The sequence below is a fragment of the Scyliorhinus torazame genome, chromosome 5 (genome assembly GCF_047496885.1).
Source record: "Scyliorhinus torazame isolate Kashiwa2021f chromosome 5, sScyTor2.1, whole genome shotgun sequence".
NCBI classification, from domain to species: domain Eukaryota; kingdom Metazoa; phylum Chordata; class Chondrichthyes; order Carcharhiniformes; family Scyliorhinidae; genus Scyliorhinus; species Scyliorhinus torazame.
In genome coordinates, this window is record NC_092711.1 from 258,297,972 (window position 1) to 258,317,732 (window position 19,761).

General features: G+C 44.9%; 1 protein-coding gene across 4 annotated transcripts in view; it reads right to left on the minus strand.

Annotated features, from left to right (window-relative positions):
* The window catches only part of arhgap36 (Rho GTPase activating protein 36), a 357,338-nt gene that overhangs the window by 52,818 nt on the left and 284,759 nt on the right, over window positions 1-19,761 (minus strand). For all 4 annotated transcript variants that reach the window (XM_072505419.1, XM_072505420.1, XM_072505421.1 and 1 more), the window contains exons 6-9: window positions 13,450-13,505; window positions 10,263-10,413; window positions 4,210-4,358; window positions 1,320-1,496 (exon numbers count right to left, since the gene is read on the minus strand). In XM_072505419.1, coding sequence (XP_072361520.1) covers window positions 1,320-1,496; window positions 4,210-4,358; window positions 10,263-10,413; window positions 13,450-13,505 — 533 coding nt within the window. The remainder of the gene's footprint in view (window positions 1-1,319; window positions 1,497-4,209; window positions 4,359-10,262; window positions 10,414-13,449; window positions 13,506-19,761) is intronic.

A 19,761-nucleotide genomic window follows, 5' to 3' on the forward strand; every position in this document is an offset into this window, starting at 1 on the left:
TGTGATCCCAATACCGACCCCTGAGGCACACCACTAGTTACCGGCTGCCATCCTGGAAAATACCTTAGGAGGCATGTCTCTCTGAACTCACCTTAAGTAATGATGATGCCATTCAGTCTCCTTGCTTTATTTCCACAACAGGATAAACATCTGCAGTAACACCACAAGCCCTGAGTGATCCTCGCTAACCGACTGAAGCTCAGAGGGTGCAGTGTTACCCAGAACGAACACAGATATCTTAGTAGCTAAACACAGGTTGGCTTTCAGGGATTCACACACTTGCGAGCGCACATCACAAGATCAGCTGTCAGAGACTGAGACTGAGTAGGCCCTGGTGGTTGAGTGGCTTTCAGTGTACCTCCTGTACCGATTCCATCTGTGACTTCTGTATTGGTGTCATCAGCCATCTCCTCAGAGGGTATCCTCTGTCTCCCAGATGCCAGCCAAAGCTTGTGGCTTGTTGAACATTCCTGCCACCAGAAGTGCCTCAGTATGTAAATGCTGTAGCATGCCTTTAAGAGGATGAACATGTGTCTGTGTACATCAGTAGAAGGGAAATTATGAATGTATTGCATGTCCTAGTATTAGTTTCACTTCTACTTTCAAGCACAGAGCAGAGCAGGGTTCCTCATGCTCCAAACGTTACTCTTAATCAATGACCCCACAATGTGATAACCCTTCTCAGTGATTGGTGCCTTGTGTCATATACAGCTGTAAGATCAAGGACTTGTATCATTATCAGAGCATAACAGTAGGCATTGTGGTTGCTGCCCAGATAGTGTGCACATACGAGATGCACTATTGAGGGAATGATATCCCTTCCTGTTTACAAATGCTCCCAGCTGTCCAGAAAGCATTTTAATGGCCACATGTGTTCAGTCTATTATGCCCTGCACTTTGGAAAACCGGGAATACTGCTGAGGCCTTTGGCTCTTTTAGCCAGACTGGCATTGTGTCAGTAACAAAACAAAATTCATGTGCACACCTGAATAGGGCATCTGTCACCACCTTAATGCAGTGATGTGCAGCCAGCTGTCAGTTCCGACACAGGGCACCAGATAATGCCTGCAGGGATCCTGTGGCGGATAAACCTCAGGGCCACTGTGCCCTTCAAGACCACAGGCATTTGGTGACCACCGACCTAATTAGATATAATGTCAGTAGCAGAATACACATGGAGGTGAAGTACTTGAGCAAAGTACCTGTACAGTGACTGTTATCGGATGAGCTGTATTACAGCCAAGTATTTTGTGCTTTCAGGAAAATAGGTGAGGAAGGGAAATACACAGAAAGGAAATAGCAATTTATGCCATACTTACTATAAACAGGGTTCTGTAATTTTCAATCATTTTTTGGATCACCCCAATGATTGCTGAGCTTTCTTCAACTTGTGCTGCCTGTGCAATGTAGTCTTTGTCAGACATGTTCTCCCTGTGAAGGAGATTTGGACCAAAGATGGTGGCCAGATTGACAGCAGTCATTTTATTTCCAGTCATCTAAAAGAAATAACAAATGAAGAAACAATCACCTTCTCTGAAACATCACTGTTTATTTCAATGATACCTGGCAGAATATTATTCATCAACTGGAACAAACTGTACAGAATGTTATTGACAGTGAGTACATGATTTCACTTCTGGTGAGAGCAGCTCCAGTACTGGAACAGACGGATAAAATTAGACTACGTTACGTGCATACATTTTGTTATGCTGTCTTTCCTCACATTATCCATCGTTACAAGATAAATATATCAGTCATCATCCAGAAAGAAATTGTTGCCCCTCCTTGTGTCCTGAGTTTTAAAACTGCATCAAATGTTTTCCCTCAAATCGCCTACCTGGAAATTCATTCCACTTTATGTGAGGCGAACATCCGGATATCAGTCCCAAATTAGCATTTTGCCAGAAGGGGTGTGTCGTCCTACTACCACAATTTACCTTGAACTAATGACAAGACTATTTCCTTTACTACCCCTATCCCTTGTCTCTCTTCCAGTCCATTACCTTACAGTAAAGCAAACCTTTCTTCTGGCTACTTTCAAAAATGCACTCTCCAGCTCTCTCTCTCTTGTCCTGTGCCATCATTACTGTTGCTGTTTGATCATACATCTGCCTTGATCACTCCTTGATCTGTCAGGCCAAAAGCATCCAGTACTTCAATATCATTCTGGAGAGCAAAGATAACCCCAGCTTCTTCTTTCCACCACCAACCATCTCCTTAAAAACCCCTTCCCCAGTTTCATCCATGCTAATCTCCAACATGGACTTCTTTGTTACCAAGTCTGAGGCCTTTGATTCCACGGTCTCTGCTGTTACCCCACTTCTCTTTGACATTAAGCCAAATGTTACCCACATTTCCCTCAGCCATTTCTCTGAACCCATGTTTCATTCTATCTTTTCTTCGGCCATGAGCTCTTCAAGCTTATCTTGTCCAAGAAATAAATTTCTTGTTTCCTGACCCGATTCTCACTAAATGACTAATCAGCCTTCTGGGTTCATGATGTCTTCTCAGTATTGTTTTCTACACAAACGAAATTAACCTTAGCAGCTCAATGAATGCAAAGTCCTACCTCCATTTCCAACCATCCTTTCCTCTCCCAAGGCCTGCGTTGATACCTCTTAAACCTCCTCTTTCTCATCTATATGCTGCCCCTTAGCAACATTACCTTGAGACATGGAAGTAGTATCTACATGTACTTTGACATGCAACACTTAGCTCAACCTCCACCACCTCTCCAAGCTTTTCCATTGCCCCTTTCTTGTCAGAGGGCTTGTCCAACACCAGTCTTAGATGAGCAGCAACTTACTCTACTCAAACAATGAGGAGACTGATATCAGCTTCTTTGACCATTTCCCTTTTCTAGTCTCCAACACTTCTGTTGATTTTTCATCTCCCTCTATGACGTCAAACTGCCTTAATAGTATTAAGTGGTCAATGAGTCAAAATTTACTCCCGACAGCTGGGCGCCAGCAAGAGTCAGGAGACGGGATATATTGTTGTTTAAATAAAAGATGCAATCATAACAGACAAAAGTTCAGGGAAGATTAAATATCCAAACTGTGTATATTAACCTTGCACTCTCATGCTGCCAGACTCAATGATTCCACCCCGATATCATTTCACCTTCCTCCCATGATGTCAACCCCATTTAAAGATATACCAACTCACGACATCTCTCAAATAAATAGCTTGGTCCTGAAATCCTTTCGCTTTCCAACTTTAAACATCCCCCACAGGAGGCGGGTAAAACACGCAGGAAACTGGCACAGACCCACTTGCTGGCTCTTCTTCATTTTCGAGAAATTTTTTGAAGTGTCACAACTTCCTCGCAGAAACAAGAACGGGGCTCCCTGAGGCAACCCCTCCCTGAGCGGGGCACGATAGCACAGTGATTAGCACTGTTGCTTCACAGTGCCAGGGGCCCAGGTTCGATTCCCACTTGGGTCACTGTCTGTGCGGAGTCTGCACGTTCTCCACGTGTCTGAAATGAAATGAAAATGAAAATGAAAATCGCTTATTGTCACGAGTCGGCTTCAATGAAGTTACTGTGAAAAGCTTCATTGAAGCCTACTCGTGACAATAAGCGATTTTCATTTTCAGTAGCGGTTTCCTCCCACAAGTCCCGAAAGATGTGCCTGTTAGGTGAATTGGTTATTCTGAATTCTCCTTCAGTGTACCCGAACAGGTGCTGGAGTGTGGCTACTAGGGGATATTCACAGTAACTTCATGGCAGTGTTAATGTAAGCCTGCTTGTGACAATAATAAAGATTATTATTATTAGTTTGTGTTTCTTGGGACTCATGTGTAATAATGGCAATCAATACGCTTGGTGAGAGAGGAGGTACATTGGCTTCCGCAGGGATAAGCATCCTGATAAACTTTAATTAGAATGACATATTCTGCAGATCAACCTGTTTGCCGAGGGTGCTGACAGGACTAATGCTGGGGGCAGGAAATGGGAGAGCAGGAAGGCGGTGCCACCATTCTGATCCAAAGAATGTTAGGGTCCTCATGTACAGTAAATGTCTTTCAACTAATTGTTAGGTAAGCAAGCATGGCAGCTAATATTGCATGCCGTAATAAAGTCCAAATGTCAACAAGCACATAAATGAGGAGTTAATTTGACTTTAGTGGTGTCAGATTAGGCATTGAGAGAGCTGATTGTTGACTTTTATTTTGCTAATGGAATTGAAGCTATGTCATCATTACCTCTTGCCCCTCTTCACCAAGTGAGTCATGGGCATGGCTCACGACCTTTGACAGCAACTCAAGCAATCGGAGCAGAGTGTCACAGTTACATGGAGGCAACAGATAAATCAGGAGCTGGAGGGTGGAGAGTGCTTCCTTGTGATTCATTGCTGCACAAGACAAAACAAGAAGAAATCAGGACCTCAGAATATAACAGAACATTTTGTTGACATTCTATTAATCAAACCATGAATGACCAAGGTAGATATGTTCTCCGCTCTCCCGAAACAAGCTTAATTGCCTTGAACTTATTCTTCAGACAATGGCATTCTCGACAGTGATATGATTGTGTTTTTGGGGTGGGCAAGAGATGAATATCCATTTCTCATTCGAGATGTAGCATCCCATTTTGGACAGCCTGCATAAACTCCCAGGCTTAAGTGCAGAGTAAAATTCTTTTTATACTTCTCCATCAAAAATTCCAGGTTGGGAATAATACTGATTGGGATAACCAGTAGAGCTGATCAGAAGGTGCTCCTTACAATTAGATTCCCATGTAAAAGACCATCTTAATTTAATAAAAGTCCGCTGACAAAATATTAAGTTAATGAATAAGGAGCATTGCCTGCTCTCAGCCATGTTCCCAAGGTTAATGTGTCAATGAGAAACACTGAAAGCTGGCAATTCCAGTAGAACTTAACTTTTAGGCCGTTGTTTCCTTTACAAAAGATAATGTGAATACGTTTTGCTAAAAGGATTTGAACAAAGGGGCGGCACGCCGGCACAGTGGTTAGCACTGTTGCCTCACAGGGCCAGGATCCGAGTTTGATTCTGACCTCAGGTGACTGTCTGTGTGGAGTTTACACATTCTCCCCGTGTCTATGTGGGTTTCCTCCGGCTGCTCCTCCCACAGTCAAAAGACGTGCAGGTTAGGTGGATTGGCCATGATAAATTGCCCCTTAGGGTATGGTTGCAGGAATAGAGCGGAGGATTGGGCCTGGATAGGGTGGACCTTCGACAGGTCGGTGCAGGCTCGATGGGCCAAATGGCCTCCTTTGGCACTGTAAGGATTCTATGATTCGATGATTCATATATATATATGACCAACCATAATTAGCTGTGATCAGTAATAGCAAATTCCACTTGATCCCAATTTCTGAAGTGTACCTTCTATTACACAGGTATTAGAAATCAGGGGCGTCATTCTCCGACCCCCCGCCGGGTCGGAGAATGGCCGTTGGCCGCCGTGAATCCCGCCCCCGCCCCCGCCGAAGTCTCCGCTCCCGGAGATTGGGCGGGGGCGGGAATCCAGCCGCCCAGGAATTGCCTGTCCCGCCGACGTAAATCAAACCTGGTATTTACCGGCGGGACCAGGCAGCGTGGGCGGGCTCCAGGGTCCTGGGGGGGGGGCGCGGGGCGATCTGACCCCGGGGGGTGCCCCCACGGTGGCCTGGCCCGCGATCGGGGCCCACCGATCCGCGGGCGGGCCTGTGCCGTGGGGGCACTCTTTCCCTTCCGCCTCCGCTACGGCCTCCACCATGGCGGAGGCAGAAGAGACTCTCCCCACTGTGCATGCGCGGGAAACTTTCAGCGGCCGCTGACGCTCCCACGCATGCGCGGGGAAACTGACAGCGGCCGCTGACGCTCCCGCGCATGCGCCGCATTTCCGCGCCAGCTGGCGGGGCGACAAACGCCATTTCCGCCAGCTGGCGGGGCGGAACTCCCTCCGGCGTCGGCCTAGCCCCTCAATGTTGGGGCTAGGCCGCCAAAGATGCGGAGACTTCCGCACCTTTTTGCCGGCGCGATGCCCGTCTGATTTGCGCCGGCTTTGGCGCCAGTCGGCGGGCATCCCGCCGTTGGGGGAGAATTTCGCCCCTGTTTTCCAAGTGTTATTTTCTGTAGGAGCAAGTAACCCCTGCATCCAAATTTAAGATATCATCTGTAACTTCAGTGTAGTACGTTTAACATTTTAGAAATACAATGACCACCATTTTAACAGATACTTTAACAAGATTCAATTCTTCAATATTGGTTGTTCATGATGCTGCAGGTCAGCCTTCAAGAGCTAAGACAAATATCAGATTGTATTCTTGTTGAGGCCTCTGGCATACTAAGAAAGCAGATAACAAAGAAAAAAAAGAAAAGTTACAGATAATTTTAAAAACATTTCAGGTAATGATGGAAAGGCGCCCTTGGGAAAAGGTTGAAAGAGAGAGAAAGAGATTTTTGTGGAGCTGGGCTGAGCCAGGAGACCTTTAAAAGTGGCAGGCAGGACTTTATTCTGTGATCCCTATTTCTGCCATTATCTTCCAGCGTGGAATAAGGGTGCAGACAGCCAGTCCACATGCAGTACTCCTGTCCTAGCTGGCTCCATTGAGGGGGGTGTGCACTGCAAGTTTGATTAAACTGGATCTATTCTGTTGGCAGATATGGTTCATGGTACCTCAAGAGAAATTGTGAATTGCAGGGGAATTCCAATCTTAAGTCAGAATTGCAAATGCAATGTTGACATTTATGCCAAAAGGGCTAGAATAGAAGACCAGGGATGTACTTCTGAGGCCTGTATAAGGCTCTGGTCAGACCCCATTGGGAGTACTGAGAGCAGTTTTGGGCCCCGTGTCTAAGGAAGGATGTGCTGGCCTTGGAAACGGTCCAGAGGATGTTCACAAGAATGATCTCTGGAATGAAGAGCTTGTCGTATGAGGAACGGGTGAGGACTCTGGGTCTGTACTCGTTGGAGTTTAGAAGGATGAGGGGGGATCTTACTGAAACTTCCAGGATACTGGGAGGCCTAGATAGAGTGGACGTGGAGAGGATGTTTCCACTTGTATGTAAAACTAGAACCAGAGGACACAATCTCTGACTAAAGGGGTGATGCTTCAAAACAGAGATGAGGAGGAATTTCTTCATCCAGAGGGTGGTGAACCTGTGGAACTCTTTGTCGCAGAAGGCTGTGGAGGCCAAATCACTGAGTGTCTTTAAGACAGAGATAGGCAGTTTCATGATCAATAAGGGGATCAGGGGTTATGAGGAGCAGGCAGGAGAATGGGAATTAGAAAAATATCAGCCATGATTGAATGGCAGAGCAGACTCGATGGGCCGAGTGGCCTAATTCTGCTCCTATGTCTTAGGGTCTTATGGTCAGGAACCAAATACAAAAACAGCTGTTTAACATTCCTTTTGAAACACATTGGGCTGGATTCTCTGCACCCATTTCTGGTCCGCGCACCCCGCCGGCAGCGGGATCCTCCGTCCTCCGTCCCGGCAGCCAGCCAATGGGATTTCCCATTGTAGGCACCCCATACCATCGGGAAATCCGCGGGCGTGACTGCGCTACTAGCAAAGTGGAGGGTCCTGCCGACGGAGAATCCAGCCCATTGTCTATCTTATCTTCGCATAATGCTGTCAAGCATTCACAACCAGGCATAGTATCAAGGAAGAAAGGTATTGTTCACTTATCATCCTCTTAATCTTGGGCAAATTAACACACAGGTCTTGAAAAAAAAACTCTTCAAAAAAGATCTGATCATCACAAAGTAATAAACATGTCAATCAAACCAAGCTTTTACTCCCCTGTAGGCTCTGTCAAAATTACCTGCTGAGCTAAGAACCTTATCAATTCTTGGAGCTCAGCCAAGCATTCAAAATGAGGCCATCTGAAATACAGCTGTCCAGCCATCTAATCAGCCTGCTTCCACAGATACAGCAGGCATTGTTTACACAGAAAAAAGTAGAGTGCAAGCTTTGTTTGATTGAACATTTTGTATCTTGCAATAAATTACTTTGGGTGTGTTACACCCCAATGGCAGTGCGGCGCAATGTGGCTGGTAGATGTTGGGAGATCCCTCTTCCAGGATCTTCCCGGCTCGTCACACCTTGTGAGATCTAACGCAATCTCGTGAAACGTCGCAGTGTGAATTCCACTATTGTGGGCAAATTCCCTTTTGGAAAATCTGCATATTTGAGTAAGACGCTGTACTCCCACGATTTACCCATGGCACTGTGATCTAACGCACCCGCCTTGGAGATCTCGGGTGAGCGCCATTCTGTGTTAAACGGGGACCAGATGAAACAGTACTCGTGGGAGTCTCCCCAAGGGATCGGAGACCCCCAGGTGCTTGCCCTCTGGGCACCTTGGCCCTGCCAGCCTCACATCTTGGCACTGCCACCTAGGTGCCACCATGGGACTGCCAAGGTGCCCATGTGTCACTACCAGCTGGCAGGGTCACTGTCAGGGTACCAGACTAGCACTGCCAAGGCATTTTACCACATTGCGGTTCAGGCCCAGGGGCACCTTGCGCGGGTGTAGGGGGTTGTACAGTAGGCTGAGGACCCTCCTATGGGTGAGTTGTAGCTTTGGGGGTTCGGGGGTCACATCAGGAGATCGGGAAGCCATTTACAAATGGGCCGAGCGGAACTCCGTAGTGCAGAAAACAGGGCTGGGTGTGGACTTGGGCGCACATTCCCCGCTGAGGTGCCGTATTTAACTGGATGCGCATTAGATACTGGGATGTTTCTCGGCGTTGCAATCACCAGGAAACATGCTGCTAAACCCGCTCGCTATGGGAATCTGTTTCCATTTGGTTCGATCGGGCCCTTCCCCCATTCTTTGGGCCCTGGGGAATTTCTCACCAGTTTAGCCTGCACTGGCCAGATTGGCTCCTGATAGCGATTGGGCCTACATTTGAAATGATGTCCCGATCTTTAGGTGAGCTTTTGGGTCCCCACACCCCCCACCCATGAGCAATATCAACCGCCACACACATGGCAGTACCCCACATCCCCTCAATTGAGGACACTCTGTTATGGGGTCGCTTAGTGCCACCAGTGTTCAGGTCCTCCCTTGCCCCCTTTTGGGCCCTCCCTTCCAGGACCCCAACCTTCACTCCACTAACCTTCCAGAGGCCCTTTCATACCTGCCCTGAACAACCCACCAACGCCCACCCCCCATACCTCCCTTCACCGTCCTTTCATGGGCAAGTCCCCCCCTCAGGCCCTAATTCTTGGCAGTGCCACCCTGGCACCTGGGAAACCTGGCACTGCTATCCTGGTATCCTGGGAGTGCTCCTGCCAGCTTGGCAATGCCACCCAGGCACCTTGGCAGTGTCAGGGTGGCAGTGCCAAGGTGCCAGCCGGGCAGTACCAAGGTGCCCGCATTCCAGCGGAGGGCCAGGGGACCACACCGCAACAATTCAGTATGTAGTGATATCTGGCACAAGGGCCGAGTAACCATTCTCAGGCCATTCGCTGGCGGTGGGATTCAGTCCCGCTGGCAGTGCATCACCTCCGTGGGTTTTCCGGCAGCGTGGGGTGGCTTCAATGGGAATTCCCAATGACAGTGGCGGGAACAGAAAATCCTGCCACCAGCAAACGGCTGGAGAATGGATACTCGGCCTTTGTGCCAGAAGACAACTGATATGTGATGGTGACTTTATGAGAAGATTGGAGGAGAATTCTTTTGGGACAAAAAAATATTTTAATGCGGCATCTATGGAACATTAATTCTTCCAATATCGCTACGTACTGAATTGTTGCGGGATGGCCCCATCCAACATTGAGAAATTTGCGGCTGGGAGGCTGGAGAATTCCTCCCATTATGTGGAGAGCATCCCAGTCAATCTTGATCTGCTCCTTTTCTGACATCAAAAAACATGGATATTTTAGACACAGGCTGATTTTCCACTTCTTAGCCCAGGCTTTTGATGCTAATTAGAAAACTCCAAATGCAATCTCAGCCTAGATTAATTAAGCACTGCACAGTATTCAGGGGCGTCATTTTCCGCCGGGGGGAGTCTCCGATTTGCCGGCGCCCGGGGGTTTCCCGATGGCGTGGGGCTGCCCCACAATGGGAAACCCCATTGACCGGCCGGTGTTACGGAGACTCCCGCCGTCCGGTCGGGGCAGAAATGTGGCGGGGCGGGTAGGAGAATTTCGCCCCTTATCTGGGAATCCAGCTCCAGCCACTTCTTTTAATCTCCATTTGAAGGAAATGGAATATTTTAAAATGGAAATATTGTGCTGAATGTGTTTTGTAGTCAATGCTGCTGCGAGCTGAGTGGTTTCATCTCACTTACACATAGTATTTATGAAGGCTGAGTAGAGTTCCTTGGGAAGAAGAGGGTCTGGCATGTCCCGCAGGAATTCCTTCAGTAAAGCTGCCACATCATGGACACTGTGCTCTTCATCCAAAATGACATGCAAACCTTGATCAAACTCAGATCGCAGCTGAAAGGCATAAGCAAGTAACTTGTACACATGATTAGATATTTAGTATTCCCTTCACTATCACAGCATCAAATCACTAAAAAAATACTTGTCTGAAACAGAAGTTCTTAGTGCTAAGTTATATCAGCCAATTTGTTCACAAGTCAACGCATTGGTCAGTCACAAATAGTTTAGATCAGGGGTTTTCCAAACTGAGTTTCGAGGGTTCTGCAGGAATCCTACAAGGATTCCGCGGTTGGTCTGGCTATGGCTGGGGGTGGGGAGGGAGGGAGAAACCCCACCCAACCCCACCCTCCCCCCCACTGCCGCGACCACCTCTCTTTGTTGAATGCAGTGGCATACATTCCAAACCCTTGCCTGAGTGGCAGCCATTTCTGAAATTCATCATGAGGTGTTTTCAGCCTATTTGCTCAAAGTGAGATTATGACAGAGCCTGGTGCTACCTTCAGGCATATCCTTGATTAATTTTTTGTTCTCCTTAAGCTGCTGGTATTCCAGTTGAGATCCACGAACTCGGCAAAGACCAGGGGTCAAATCTTGGATCCGCAGTTTGTATTGGTCGATATCACAAAACATTCGTAATTTGTTTTTACCTATTAGTTGCAATTCGTTTCCTCAGGCAGTCTTCATATTTGACCATTTAATCCCACTGTCCTGCTTCATGGTTTCCCTTCTTTGCTTTGCAAAGTCAAGCAGCAGATTGTGATAACATTGTACACATTCTACCGTGTTATACCCTCTGGGCACGATTCAGCGGTCTCATCGAGGCCGACTTGGTGTTGCGATGAGGCCATTGAATCTCATGAGAGGCCTCTCATACAATTCGTACTGCTCGAATCTCGCTGAGACATCGCGATATGGATCGCACCCTCACTGGGCGTGATCCTGATCAGCATATTTAAATGAGCTGGATGGGGGGTTCTCCCAGACCATTGGAGACCCTTGGGAGATTCGACTCGCCAGAGGAAATCCCTAGAAGCGCAGCCTCGATGGAAGGAATCTCCCCAAAGCCAATGCTGCACCACGTCCTCTGTAAACTGGAGGCATTGCAAAACTATTATCCGATATCTAACTCACACCAAGTCATTTACACACATCACCTCTATCATCACTGACCTGCATTGACGCACGGTTAAACAACACCTTCACTTTAAAGTTCTTGTCCTTTTTTCAAATTTAGTGGTTTACCCCGACCGACCTACCTACCTTCCAAATCTCCTGCAGCTGTACAACTCTTCCAACATATCTGAGCTTGTTCCAGGGAGGATAAAGCAGGTGCTGACGTAAGGCATGCCATCATCAGAGGCAACACAGGGCTGCCAAGTAACTAGGTGGGCTGGTTAGAAGTTCGATCTTGGTGCCCTCGGACATCACCCTAGTTGTGGTTTGAATATCACCCCTTACATCCTCTTGCCTTCCCCACTCACTCCCCATGCCAACATGTGCCCTCACCCACCCCTAATGGTCCCTCATACTTTCCATGCCAACCTATGCTCCTTTTCTCACCCTCATGGCTCGTCATCATACTTTCTGTGCCAAATGATGCTCCTGACTCATATTTTTATAGCTCCAATGCCAATACAGTGCCAATTCATGCTGACACATGAACCCCCCCACTCATCCCCATGTCACCTTTCAGCCCCTATGCAAACTTAGTGCTAACTCATGCCATCATATGACCATCTAACCATCCACATGGTACCTTATAGCCCCTATGCAAACTTAATGCCAACTCATGCCAACACATGACCCCCTCCAGACCACTCATTGCCCTTAAACCTTCCATGCCAACTCACCCACTTTCCACCAGGGGCAGACCTCAGGAGCCATGCTAAGATGAATAAATGATGTTCACAGCATCTATTACATAGTTCATTATATAAAAAGTCCTATTGATACAAGCCGATCCAATGCATTTAAATACCCTCAAATACTTCATTCAGTATAAAACCAAATACCTTAATAACCTCTTGGAGCTGTCAATGAAACTGCAAACTTTGTGATAATGATAGATTGTTGAAGCAGTCAAGCAGTAATGCTAAAATGATAACCCTTATGTTATGTCAACAGACAGTTACTGAAACTACAAGCACTGATCTTTTTCAACTAGACAGACAGGCTAGGTTTTTTTTCAAATTTTAAAGGGCAAAGGATTAAATAACTTCACAGTTTGGAAGTTCCATTGACCTTTTATAAGCACTCATATCTGCATTTAAACAGACCTCACTCCAGCAAAAATGGATCTGTTTAAAGTCAGCAATTCCCTCCTCCAGGCAGTGGTAAAATTGAAACCCAAGCTCCTCTGCACACAACTATCATTTAACATTTAAATTGAATTTGCAATGATGGAACTTTTCAGTCATTCTAGATAGATTAGTTAGGATATACTAAATTAATTTCTTCATCCACACTAGCTGATCTTTTTATAAAGGTAATGGGGTTGGAATAATCAATCCTGATATCAATTACCATGCTGTAAGCACTTAATATCACTGCCACTAGGTAGAATTTCTATTGTTAGTCCAGTTGAATCCTTCAATCAACAGAGTGTATGAGAGAGTACAGCATTCATTTTGTTAGGGTGGCACAGTGACGCAGTGGTTAACACTGCTGCCTCACAGAGCTGAGGACCCGAGGATCCTGACCCCGCGCCATTGTCCGTGTGGAGTTTGCACATTCTCTCCATGTCTGCGTGGGTCTCAACCACAGAACCCAAAAAGATGTGCAAGGTAGGTGAATTTGCCACACTAAATTGCCCCTTATTTGGTAAAAAGAAATTGGGCACTCTAAATTAAAAAAAAACATTCAATTTTTGCTTGATTATAAAACGTTATCGATGTCCACGAGGAAGATAGATTTTAATCTCACATTTTCTCTGTTAGCTCTTGCATTCTAAGCTCTAACACTGTGGTGCAGATACCATGGTAACATACAAGGTTGTGGAAAATAAATGGATTTGCTTGGACAGAAGACCAGCTCAGATTATCTAGAATCCATCTCACTTGAAATGCACTTTGAAGGATATGAATTCTTTACCTGTCGAACTCTTTTCTTGGAACTTCCAACTCGGAAAATACCAACAGTATGAAGACCTGAGATAAAATAAATAAGATTTTAAATATGTAACCTTTGATAGATGAGCTCCAGAAATCATCAACACTCATAGAAAGTTATCCTCCCACTACTTTCCTGTAATATATGACACTCACGTTTGCATTTAAAACAAATAAACAGAATTGGCCTGGCTATTAGACAGAATGTTTTAAAATTCAATTTCTGTTTCAGGGGAAAACAGAAGTGTTGGGTAAGAAGCTTGGAGAGGAAAATAAGCTTGACATGTTCATAAATTAATAAAGCAGAAAGGTTTGAACAAGGCTAGTGAGGAAGAGTAGGTTGTGTAAAAGGAGAAATTATAATAAAGAAAATAAATAAAATCATATTGTAATGTTCTTGTTGGATGGCCTCAATTATATTACAAGGACACTTGTAGCTAAAGCTACAAATGATTTACAGATGAACAATAGTATTAACATGCACAAGCAACCTCTCCCCTACTCATCTGACTGTAACATTCATTTATATACTAATGAGACTCCTAGTGGTTAGTTGGTGAATTACAACACAACCATTTTATCCCAAATCCCCTTTCCTTTTAAGGAATAAATTAATACATTATCATCAATATATTTACATGTGATACCGCTAGCCTGTGAGTCTAACAGTATTAATTTGTTCTTTAACATTTTTAAAACTGGTTTAACAAATATATACATATACATATATATACATATGCATATATATACACACAAGAACAGCAAGCAAAGTATGTACAAATAGTTCAAATCTACAAATTCAGTCGATCAGGTTTTCTTTTGACTCTGGTTGATCTTCTCAAAGTTTGACCTTGCTGCTCAGAACTTGTAGATTCAACGTTCTCCATGACATTCTCATGCTCAGAACTGCTGACCTATCTGACAGTGCAGCTAATGTTGATTCTGACATAGATTCATCATCCATCACGTTGTTGTGAAAGTCTTCTCTGGTTTTCAAGTGTGCGCGACAATTTCTTCTTAAAACCAATGCATCCTCTGTCTGTACATTGTAGGAACGAGGTGCTACCTCTTCAGGTCCAATGGCTTTTCTCGACCAATTGTCCGAATCTTCTACTCTCACAATGTCATCACTACTCAGAAGTGGTAAAGTTCTCGACACTCTATCATAGAATTGCTTTTGTTTTACTTTAATGTTGTGCATTTCCTGCACTACCACTGCATTCTCCTCCTTCTTTTCCAAGTATGGAAGTGTGGTACGCAACAGTCTATTCATGAGTAACTCTGTTGGCAATCTACCATGTGGCAATGGTAATGCTTTGTAACCTGATTTTGCTGGAGATTATTCTGATGTCTCCAAAAAATTATTCTTCTCTGTTATTACTACAACAAACAGTGACATTTCAACACTGGAGACTGTATCTTCTACTGTGCTGCCGAATCTGGGGTTGAGCTTAGAGTAACAATTCTGAGCAAAGTGATTTTTTTTTCCTTTGCATCTGGAACAAATGCTGGACACTGCCTTAATTTGTGCCTTTGGCTACATCTTTTCCAAACTCCAAACTTTGACTACATCTCATCATTTCCAAATTTAAATCTATTACAGCAAATGCTTTGGGCCCTGCCGCTGTTAGGAGCACTGCTACCTTATGTGAATCTGATTGATCTCCTAAATTTACTGCAGTAAGAAACAGATTCAATTGTTGTTTAAACACACACCAGTTGCTGTTCACATTACCATGAAATCTGAGACTCATTGGTGACTTCAGTGATCAATACCATCCAACCCTGGTACCATGTAATGTTCTCGTTGGATGGCCTGATTTATATTTCAAGAACACTTTTAGCTAAAGCTAAAGCTGTAAATGATTTATTAACATTAACTGTGGGTCAAATATATACAAAATAACAGATGAATAACAGTATTAACATGCACAAGCAACCTCTCTCTTCCCTGCTCTCCAGTCAGTCTGAGATCACCTGATTCTAACATTTACTTATATACTAATGAGACTCCTAGTGGTCAGTCGGTAAATTACAACACACCATGATATCATTACACATACCAGTGGCATTCAGACTACATCATATACAAAGCAACTCTGAATACAAGGCACAACATTAGAAAATAAGATTCTGGTGAGGATATAAAACTTTCTGGGCTCTGATAGTGCATGGGCCAGAAGGCCATCAGACTGTAGGGGCATTGATAGGGTCACTGGGAGGGTACACCTTTGCAGCGTCACTGGCACTGGGAAGGTACACCTTTGCAGGGTCATTGAGAAGGCACACCTTTTCAGGGTCATCGGGAAGGTACACATTTGCATGGAGCTCATGTCATTTCAACACCTACGCATAATTCGGATGTATGTTGTACAGGGTCCCATTCCAGAGACAACATACAATGTTGCTCTTCCTGTAACTCACTGTAAGCATTAAATTAAAAATGCTGGCCATCTTCAGTAGTCTGATTCCCTTTCGTTGGAACCTGTTTAATCTCCTGGATAACAGGCCATCTCATCTCACAGGATATACCAACCTCCAGTGCATGTTGGCTCTTAGCTGGTGGGGTAGCAGGGAAGGGAATCTACATTTGATCAATGTAAATTAAGATTGGTGCCCAGCATTTCTGAATCCGGAACTTCTCTGGGATGCTGTGGTAGTGTGGACTGGAGTTCCAGCAGAACAACTGAGTAAATGCTACCCAAGATCCATGACATAATGACAATAGCCAAAACATGGGTCAAGATTTGCAATTAAATATTTCTGGGTGAAAGCTTTCATTAAGGATAGGGAATAAGCAGGGACAGAGTGGCTGTGGTATTAATAAAAGATAATGGCTGAGAAGGTTGTTTGCATTGCGCCCCTTGCCAATCTTGCATCGATTCCCTGGGGGGCAGGTGGTTCCACAGGCCAATAACTGTGTTCTTCAATAATATCACAGAATCACAGAGTCAATAAAGATAATCATGCAGGTTGTAGCCCAAGGTCCCGCCTGCCCCTGGGGAACTGATGTAAGTCTGTACGCTGCCACTCTAATCAGTGCTACGCAAACAAATTTCTTCCCCAATATCATAGTAGTAGATTCTAAGGAGTTAACTGGAAAACTGATCCAAACAGAACACACTTTGAATGAAGCTGCAGAATAAAAATGGATCAATTGTATTCATGAGAGACCACCGACAGGGGCGAGGACATTTCTAAACAAATCAAAGAGGCAAGCATTAATAATAGAGTCATAAATGTTGGACAATTTAATGATCCAAAGACACACTATTACAGCAAATTTATTTATGGGGAAATGAAAAGTTGTTTTGTTGCATGTTCAAAACAGTTTTCTCAGTCAGTCTCAAACAACACCTAGTTCTGGATAATAAGCAGAACCATTAGGCAACTTAAAAGTCGGAGAATATTTGCAAACTACATGGAACATAGTAACCAAAATATAATTAGATTCAGTGCAAGAATTGAAAAAGATAAAGAAAAATTGAAGACAATGGTACTTTTATTCATAAAAATGAATTACAGTGAGATAAATAGGTACCTTGGAGAGATTAAGTGGAATGACAAATAGTCAAATGGAACCAATAATTAACAATGGAAAAAATGTAAATAGGAAATGACAAGTCAAATATATTCCAGTAAGGAGAGAAGGGATTGTATCAAAGGCTAAAATTTATGCCCACAAGGCAGATAACAAATATAAAAGGGAGAACAAATATAAATATTAAAAAGCTACAAGAAAGGAGATAGAAAATTAAAAAGGCATATGAAAAATATAGGAAAAAAGGCATGGAAGGCAATTTTTAAAAGTTCCTAGCGACGGCATAGTTTTTTTCACCAGTTTTGAGTCTGCCTTAGATACTGGGGGAAATATTAGATAAGAGCCAAAATCAAGTGAGGGGATTGCTATGTGCAATTAACCCACACCTATTTGCTCTGATGCAGGTAGCACACAACTTAGTTCGCACACAATGTTGAGCTGGCTGTGCATTTAAATGATTGGAGCATGCAGCCAACACGGATCATGCTACTGAGTATACCTGAACAAGGGGTGAATAATCATGAAAGGCTAGCACAGATTCAGAGTAGTCTGTAGTAACAAGCCTGCACCTATTAAAGGGGAGATGCATTTTGGCTGAAGCAAGTTAGAGTTCATTGCACGAGTGACTGTGACTTGGAAAAGATGCAGGATTCCACAATATGGCAGAGAATCGGCACTAAGGATCTTCAAAGAAGCACTGGAAGCCTTTGTGCAAGAGCTGGACAAGTGGAGAGAGATAATCTATCCACAAGGGGCCAGGAAGCTCTCCAGACAAACTTTGGGAAAGCAATGAGAACAGATAGCCAGGCAGGTCATTCTGGGCAAAATAGCTGAAGGACATGGATGCAGCACCAAAAGAAGTTGAATGAGCTCATGTGAGTGAATATTTCTTCAAAATGCAATATTCTAACATCTGCACGACTAGCCTCAGATACTGCTCAATGGATCGCATCCCCATCTCTCAACTACCAGCTATTTCCATCAATCATCACACATGCCTAATATTCATAGTTTCACCACATCCTCACACCCTGAGCACTATTGCAAGCCTCACACCTCCATCTCACAGCTGGAACACGCTACCAGTTATCACAGCTATATCACACAATATTAATGTATGGCATTTACTGATGTTTACCTCTCTTTTGCAGTATAGGGACCTGCATAAATGAAGGCAGCAGCAGCTATTCACCAGCATAGGACAGGCGCGGCTGCATGTCCTCATCTGTGTGATGGAGACAGTGCTTACTCCCATCATTGGAATGGCTACGACTGAGGCTGTGACCTACAGTGGAGCCGATCAGATTAAAGATGGTATTCCCATAACTAATCCTCCTTCACACCCAGCAGCTTCCTCACTACACCAGGGGTTATCCACCCCAACCTATAATATAGCCTGCTCCCTGAACCAAAAACCTAACGTCTGGGCAAGTCAGATTTGCTGAGTCGAGAATTCTCCTGAATTTGCACACCTGACTCATGGAGCAAGATCTAGGCCATGGCCACCAACTAAAAAGTGACAGCGTGCAAACTTTGGAGGGAAGCATAGAGATAGGAGCTGCCCCCCCACACCCCCGCCCCCCCATCCATACTGCAGCCACTGGAGTTGCACTGCACAGGGGCACCAGGACAGGCTAAGGCACCCACAACACAGTCGCAGAGGAAATTTATCAGTTAATTTTCCATGAAACACTGGATTGTTTACTTGACAAAGTTGGTTTGGAACTTTGTTTTGGGGTGACCTTTCTAGCCAATAAGACCCTGCGATGGTCAGTAACAGAAGGAAGAAGAAGTGATACTATTTGTGATTGGGGAATTGAGGTGTGTTCACTGGCATTACAGCCAGATGAACCAATCACTGACAAACAGACTGGAAATGGGATGTGTTGACTGCCTCCTCTTTCACCAGTGCTGCTTGTTGTATACCTGATGACATGGGTTGTGCCCTCGTTATGGCATAATGGCTGGACAAATTGTGCCACATACTTTGGTGAGTTCTGCAGGGTTCCTTATAATAATAATCTTTATTGTCACAAGTAGGATTACATTGCAATGAAGTTACTCTGAAAGCCCCTAGTCCCCAAATTCCAGGGCCTGTTTGGGTACACAGAGGGAGAATTCAGAATGTCCAAATTACCTAACAACACGTCTTTCGAGGCTAGTGGGAGGAAACCGGAGCACCCAGAGGAAACCCACGCAGACACGGGGAGAACGTGCAGACTCCGCACAGACAGTGACCCAGCCGGGAATCGAACCTTGGACCCTGGTGCTGTGAAGCCACAGTGCTAACCACTGTGCTACCGTGCTGCCCTTCAGAGTGCTCCAGTCAGCGGAAGCATTGTTTAAGCATCCACTGCTGCTCAATGACGTCTTGTGGGGTAGAATGACTCATGTTACATGCATGCTGCCTCCATGTGCTTTGGTTGTGCATGAGGATCATGGTCAGATGTTCAGCAGATAACCCACCCGCTACCCTTTGGTTTGGGGTGGTGGTTCAAATAGCAAAGGAACAGTGGACCGGCACAGATTACAGTCACCATGACTATTGTCAGGATACTTGGCATTTACCTGCATGATTTGCTGTGCATTATCACACACCAGGAAGTGGAATCTTTTGTGGTTAAGGTAAGTATTAACATTTACCAGGGGTAAGTCATGGGGTACAGGTCTCTGGCACAGAGTTTGTCCCTGTTGCTTAGAAGGGAAGGGGGGAGAGGAGTAGAGCATTAGTCATTGGAGACTCCATAGTTAGGG